Source organism: Tupaia chinensis, unplaced genomic scaffold (assembly GCF_000334495.1).
Source record: "Tupaia chinensis unplaced genomic scaffold, TupChi_1.0 Scaffold143646_1, whole genome shotgun sequence".
Lineage (NCBI taxonomy): Eukaryota > Metazoa > Chordata > Mammalia > Scandentia > Tupaiidae > Tupaia > Tupaia belangeri.
The window spans coordinates 591,504-598,633 of record NW_006203494.1 but is presented as its reverse complement, the minus strand read 5'-3'; the positions used below and the strand labels follow the sequence as shown (position 1 = coordinate 598,633).

The 7,130-nt window shown below is 59.0% G+C and overlaps 1 protein-coding gene across 1 annotated transcript in view; it reads right to left on the bottom strand.

The window, feature by feature from the left end:
- The window catches only part of RCC1 (regulator of chromosome condensation 1), an 8,505-nt gene extending 2,086 nt beyond the window's left edge, over positions 1 to 6,419 (bottom strand). The window contains 9 exon segments of the mRNA XM_014582546.2: positions 1 to 60; positions 345 to 464; positions 621 to 776; positions 1,571 to 1,693; positions 1,799 to 1,895; positions 3,550 to 3,729; positions 3,856 to 4,043; positions 5,060 to 5,141; positions 6,180 to 6,419. The exon segment at positions 1 to 60 is cut by the window's left edge and continues 16 nt beyond it. Of these exon segments, the coding sequence (XP_014438032.1) occupies positions 1 to 60; positions 345 to 464; positions 621 to 776; positions 1,571 to 1,693; positions 1,799 to 1,895; positions 3,550 to 3,729; positions 3,856 to 4,043; positions 5,060 to 5,132 (997 nt within the window). The 5' untranslated portion in view covers positions 5,133 to 5,141; positions 6,180 to 6,419.
- Between the last annotated feature and the right edge of the window lie 711 nt (positions 6,420 to 7,130).

Genomic DNA, 7,130 nt, shown 5'->3' with positions numbered 1-7,130 from the left:
CGGAGCCCTCCCCGAGGCCAAGCCGCCCGTACTCAGCCCGGCCCAGGCTGTATGCTTTTCCTGTGGGAGGAGGGAGAACAGCGAGAAGTGGGGGTGCTCCAGGCAAAGGGAGATGGGCCAGGTGATCCCGTGTCCCAGGCTGGCCAGGTCTGCAGGGTCTCTGTCCCATTCGGGGGAAGAGCCTCCACACCAGCCCCTGCTGAGCTCACACTGAACACCAGGATGCTGGGGTCAGTGGTGACCCCAGGGGCCTACCTCTGTCCCAACCACGGAGCGGACCCTGGCTCCAAGGACCGTAGTCTCTGGGGGACACCCCCAAGCCCAACTTAGAGAAGGACCCTGACCTTCCGAATCCAGGCAGACTGTGTGGTGCTGGCCGCCAGAGAAGCCCACCCAGGACTTGGTGGAGTTCTTGAAGGACGTCAGGTTCTGAGGCGTGAAGCAGGAGTCCGTGCCTGGGGTTCCTGAGAAGGCCAGCAAGGGCTGTCAGGGACGAAGTACTCTAGGGGTGCCCTCTCACCCCAGCTGGAACATGGGGCTCTCAGAGGACACGGGGCGGACAGGGGAGAGCCGGGGCTGGTTCCTGGTCTGGTCGTGCCCGAGGCCGAGCCAGGACTCACCAAGCTGGTGGTAATTGGAGAGGCCGAAGCCATACACGTGGCCTTCGCGGGAGATGGCAAAGGTGAAATAGGCACCGCAGAAGGCGTCCTGGAACCGCACGGGGCCCTGGCTGCCCCTGGATCTCAGAATCACACACTTGGGGACCAGGAGCCCCTCAGCAGGCAGAGAGGGACCAGCCGGTGGCAGACACGCTTGTGAGGCCTGCTCTCCGCCAGTCTGTCCCCACCCACTGCAAGAGGCCTGAGAGCGGGCTGAAGCAGGACTCCCACGCCCGACAGAGGCCGGACTCCCGGTGACTAGAGGTGCCTTTTACACAGCACTTCCACGTGCCAGGCGTTCTGAGGGACCGTTTAACTTCACAGCGTGCAGGAAGTAGGTTTGCAGAGCAGGAAGGCAGGGCCAGGGTCCACAGCCAGCCGGTGGCAGGGCCCGGATTCACACCCAGGGCAGATGAAGGGTTTTGCTCCTCCCATTTCTTTCTTTCTTTCTTTCTTTCTTTCTTTCTTTCTTTCTTTCTTTCCTTTTCTTACTTTTTAAAAAAGATGTATTTATTTATTTATTTATTTAAGCTTGACCAGAGAGGGACAGAGTGAAAGAGAGAGACAGTGTGAAAACAAGCTGCCAGGTCTGGGGCTCAGGCCGCGGTCAGCCATGTGGGAGTCTGGCCAGCCCCACTCCCATTCTCTCTACGTGAGAAAGCACCTTCCCGGGAGGGAAAGGCCACGTCTCCATCTCTCCCGCCCCTGGGTGCACATGCACCTGGTGCTTCTCAAGGTGCCGGCCAGGTGGGATCCGGCCACCGTGACCGCCACGCTGTGCCACAGGCTGGCGCCATGTGGACTCTAGCCAGCACTGCGAGCCTACTTGCCACAGCCCTGAACATGCAGCACGGCTCCTGTCCTCAGTCTACTGACGGGCGGCTTGCCTCCTGAGTCCCCCAGCCACTCACCAAGGCCCTGCCGGCCACCACGGTTGGCGAATAACTCAGGCACGCGGCCCAGCTGGCCCTGTTCCCCACAGCCCAAGGTGTAGAGGTCACCGTCAACTGTCAGCATCACCAAGTGGTCGTTTCCTGCGGGGAGAGGAAGGCAGGGCTGCAGGGCTGGCCAGGGAGGCCCAGGCTGGGCAGCACCAGGGCAGGCTCTCCCAGTCTTGCCAGATGAGGACTCGTCCTTACCCGAGGCCACCTTCACCACAGGCGTGTTCAGCTGCACTGGCACGGGCACCATGCTCTTCTTCATGGGCTCCAGCAGCCCGATCACACCGTTGTTGTCCTGGAAGGGGACAGAGCATGCAGAAGCCAGTCCTGCCTGCCTTGGAGCAGCCAGACCCAGGCTTGTGGGCAGCCACGGAGCTGCCTGGGGAGGGAGCTGGGAGCAGGCAGGAGTAAGAGGCGGGAGGCAGGCCACGAGGTCTGGGATTGGCACTGCCACAGCTGACGAGGGGGCCTGGGTGCCGGCAGGGAGGACTCCGGCCAGGCGGTACCCAAGGAGGCTGTGGAGACACCACTCTGTTACTCCATGTGCTGGAAATCACCCACAACAAAGTGGAAAATTGCCCTGATGAGGAAATGTCACTTCAGATTCCTTTATTTTTGACATTTCAATATAAGTTACAAACCAGGGCTGGCAGGTGGTGTGGTGGCTGGGGTGCTGGATTCCCACATGGCAAACTGCAGTTCGAGTCCCAGACCTGGCGGCTTGCTTTTTTTGGGGAGAGGTTTTTTGCTATAGGGTGTGTGCGCTCGTCAGACAGACAGAAACAGACAGAGAGACAGAAAGCAAGAAATCACCCCCTGGGGGGATGGCCATGCCGCAATCCCTTCTCCTCCATTCTCCTCTCGGGATCTTGGGCACGCACGCACACGCACCCAGCGTGAGTTTTAAGCCACCGGGTCCGGGACGCGAACCGTGGTGGACTACGTGGGAGTCCAGCGACATAGCCATTACACTAATTGCTGGTCCCGTTGGCGGCTTACTTTCTCACCTTCCCTTTCTCTCTCTGGTCAAGTTAAATAATAATAATAAATAAAATGAAATAATTATTTAAAAAAATAATTAAAAACCAAAATACCAAACTAATTTTAATGCTCAATCTTTTTTCCCCTCTATATTCACCTGCTAGGGGAAATGACCATGCCACAATCCCTTCTCCTCTGTTCTCCCCAGAATTGTGAGTGCACACACACCTGGCATGACTTTTAAGTCAGCAGGTCTGGGCCTGGAACTGTGGTCAGCCACGTGGGAGCCCAGTGGTGTAGCCACAGTGCCACCTGCTGGCCCCAAGACACACACTTTGCACATGCACTCACCAGAGACAGATGGAAAGCGAGAAAGCACCTCCAAGGAGGATAGCCTCGCTGCGGCCCCCTCTCCATTCTCCTCTCAGGATTGTGGGCACCCATGCACACCCCAGTGTGACTTTTATGCCACTGGGTCTCGGACTCAAACTGTGGTTGACTACACAGGAGTCTGACAACGAAACCACTCCGCTGTCTGCCGGTCCTGACGCATGCTTCCTAATGCCAGGTTCGAGGAAGCTGCCTGATGTGGACAGGCTGACGATAAAACCAGGGACTGTGCCCGCAGGTGCTGTGCTGGGTTAGGCACTAGACTCCCACATGACCGACTGGTTCGAGTCCCGGACTCAGCGGCTTAAAACTCATGCTGTGTGTGCAAGCCCCAAATCCTGAGAGTGGAGAAGGGATTGCAGTGTGGCCATTCTAACTCTCTCTCCATCTCTCTGGCGAGCACACACCCTACAGCAGCAAAAATCTCCCCAAAACAAAACAAAACAAAACCACCCCCAGAGGCCTGGGCTGGGACCCTGCCCTACTGGAGGCCTCCACCTCACCCCGAAATAAGCACGAGAGGGGCTCAGAGGTGGATTATCTTTGGGGCCCACGTAGGCTTCCAGACCCAGCCTTACCCGGAAGGAGCCCCAGAGGAAGACTCGGCCGTCATCCGTGAGAGCCGCCGTGTGACTGTCCCCTGCTGAGACCTGGACCACCTTCTCCTGCAGGTCCACTCTCCCAGGGACCATCTCTGAGCCCTCAGCTGAAGTGTCCCTTCCCAGGGCACCCTCATCATTGCAGCCGAAGGAATAGACCTGTGCCAGGACGCCACGGTCAGTGCAGGGTCTGGCCTCTCAGTCCACGCCGTGTGACCAGCCAGCTCCCTCTCCCCAGAGAAATGTGCCCCGGACGCAGCCCGCAGGACCATGCCCACCACCTACCTGGCCGCTCGTGCTCAGACATACAGTGTGCATGCCTCCAGCCTCCGCCTGCACGACGCCCTCTGGGATGGGGACCAGGGCTGGCTTCTTCCTCTCCAGCACGCTGTCCCCCAGTCCCAGCTGGCCCACATCGCCCTGGCCCAGAGTCAGCACCATGCCAGGCTCTGTGCTGTGTGACCTGTGTGAGACTGAGGTGGAAAGACGGCCTCTCAGTGTGGGGAGGAGCGGAGGGGAGAGGGGAGGTCAGGCCCTGCTCTGTGTAGACCAGCAGTGGGTCTGTCTGAGGCCTCCTCCTCTGCTCGAGCATCACCGAAGTTCCCATCTCGTGGGGATTTTGTGGCGATGAAACCCACACATTATCGGTGTGAGGCAGAAATACCAGAAGGAGGTGGCGCCCGGGGTGGGGCTCCACGGCTCCCCGATGCACCAGGCCTGTGCAGCCCCCATGCTGCAGGGCCAACCACCCACACGTAGGGTCCTGTTTCAGAGGACAGGGTTCTTTTGCAGGGCCACAGAGGATTAGCGGACACCCAGGAGGCAAGGTCAGGGCCCTTTCCGGACTGTCCCAGCCCTCTTCCGCCCCGGCCTGGGACTGCCACGTTCTGGGTGCAGTTGCAGAGAAAAACCAGCCCTTCCACCCCTACCCGGCAGCTAGCTGGGCTACAGAGAAAGGGGCAGGGGCAGGGGTGTGCTGGCAGCCATGCTGCAGGGGCAGCGCCAACCATGGGGAGCCAGGTCCTCTGCTGGCCTCCAGCCTCCCCGGGGGACCCAGCTACCGCAGGCAGGTGCACTGGGCAGGGCGCTGGGGGCCGGGCGGGAGGCAGCGGCCCTCTCGGCCTGGTGACCAGAGTCTGCAAGAGACAGACGCCGTCTGAGCATGGTGCGCACACCCCTCCAGGCCGCAGGAGAGGTGCCCCTTTAATCCTGGCAACAGCTGTGGCGCCGTCCTAGCTGCCCTCCGACGAAGGGTACGGCGAGCGTGGCGAGGTGACATGCCTTGCCCACGCCTGCACGGCTAGGAAGTGGCAGAGCCCTCAGGCCTGGGCTTGTCTGTACTGCCTGACAGCTCTGAGGGGCCTCTGTCCCGCCAGCGTGCCCACAGGGGTACTCAATGGCCCGAGTGTCAGGGAGGAAGGAGCCCACTACAGATTCTCTGGGCTTCAAGAAGTCACTGGCACCCCGAGAAAGGCCATGGCCCACTCACCCTTCACCTTCTTGCTCTTGGGGATGGCATCTTCTGGGGGCGACCTTCTCTTAGCTATGCGCTTGGGTGGCATCTTCCTGTCCTGAAAAACCAGCCCAACGCTACGTGTTGGAAGTGGCAAACGTTTTCCTATGTCAATCAAGGGTTTATCCACAACCCTAAAAAAGGGAAGGGGAACTGCCCAGCAACCCTACCTCTCAAAATCTACCCCAGGAACAGAATGAGGGATGCACCCAAAGATTAAGTTCCATGAATTTTCTCTACTGCATCTTCAGAACGCTATGCAAAGCAGCAAGAGGACCAGCGGTGGCATGGTGCTGGGTGCTGGACGCCCATGCAGCCAACCAAGGCCCGTGTCCTGGATCAGGCAGCCTGAAAGCACGCCAGGCGTGTGCATGCCCCAAAGAGGAAACTGGAGGAGGGAAAGGACTGCAGTGTGGTTAATCTGACGGGGACTGATTTCCCACATTCCCTCTGCCTCTCTGGTAAGTTCATACACCCTATGACCAAAACAAACAAAGAAATAAAAAGAAGGAAAAAACCAGTAACAAAGTACAAAATGGGGCAACCTCACGGCAGAGGGGATGAGGCCGCACTTAGGGACCGGTCTGTGTGGTGTTAGAAACACACCAGGTACACGTGCATGCATGCCCAAAACCCTGAAGGAGATGGGGAAGCACTGTCGTGTAGCCGTCCCCGTGGAAATGCCTTCTCACTTTCCCCCTCGGTCTCTCATAAACCGCACATACCCTACAGCAAAAACCTTTAAAAAAAAAAAAAAAAGAGAGAGAAGAGGAAAATTCAGCAAAAGGCAGACGGGATCCAGGTGGGGCCCAGGCAGGTGAGCAGGCCTCCCAGGACTTGCCTAGTAGCCTGGCCCCAGTGATGGTCCAAGGAGCAGGGAGAAGCCAGTGCGGGGAGGGGCGGAGGCAGGAGGCAGTGTGCACTGCACAGCCAGGCCCTGGGCCCTGTGCAGAGCGACCTGAACCCCGTCCTTTACCTCTGCCGGGACTTTGGGTGCTGCAGGGCTGCAGCGAGTGGCTGGGCAGAGCACAGGAGTAGCTTCTGCCCTGGGTTCCAGTCCACCTCGCCCACCCCAGCCTGGTTGCCAGGCACTTACAAGCTGCAAGAGGGAGGGGGCGCAGTGAAGTCAGACAGCAGGAGGGTCGCCCATGGGGCCAGCCTCTCCCGTGATGCTCCTATGCTCGCGTTTGCCCTCTGAGTGAGAGTGACATCCCAGCTCCACACAGACGCCGAGGCTGGGGACAGGCACCTGTGCCACAGAGGAGTCCCAGGTCTCGGGCAGCAGGTGACAAGGTGTTCGGGACACTGGATTCCCACAGTCCGGACCTGGCAGCTTGCTTTCTCACTTTCCCTCTCTCTCTCTCTTTCTCTCTCTCACTCTGCCCTTCTCTGCTCAAATTAAAATAATGGTAATAATAAATGGGTAGAGTTAAATAAAATAATTCTTGGGACCAGCAGTTAGCGTAATGACTATGATGCTGGACTCCCATGTAGTCGACCGGGGTTTGAGTCCCGGACCCGGTGGCTTAAACTCACGCTGGGCGCATGTGCGTGTGTGCCCAAGATCCAGAGAGGAGAATGGAGGAGAAGGGATTGCGGCGTGGCCATCCCCCCTGTGGGGTGATTTCTCACTTTCTATCTCTCTCTCTCTCTCTGTCTGGCGAGCACACGTGCCCTATAGCAAAATCCTTTCCCCCCCAAAAAAATAAATAAATAATAAGAATAATTCTTACAAAAAGAACAAAAGAAAAGAAATCCCAGGCCTCCTGGCCACACCGTTTTCTTTCCACTTAGACCGGCAGTCCAGCTACAAGCCCCTGCCACCTCCTCACAGCCTCCTTGCAGGCGGCCACAGCAGCTGTCCCCTCCGTCCCCCGCACGGGGCCAGGCCTAGTGGCAGGCTCCCGAGGAGGGTGCCCAGGAGACAGAGGAGAGCGCGGCGTGCCCGACACCTGCTGAGCTCGGTCACTGGGCAGAGCGGCCACGCTTGGCACCGGGGCTCCCGCCGCGCCCGGCCCCGAGTGCTCCCGCGGCATAGCCCGCGCTT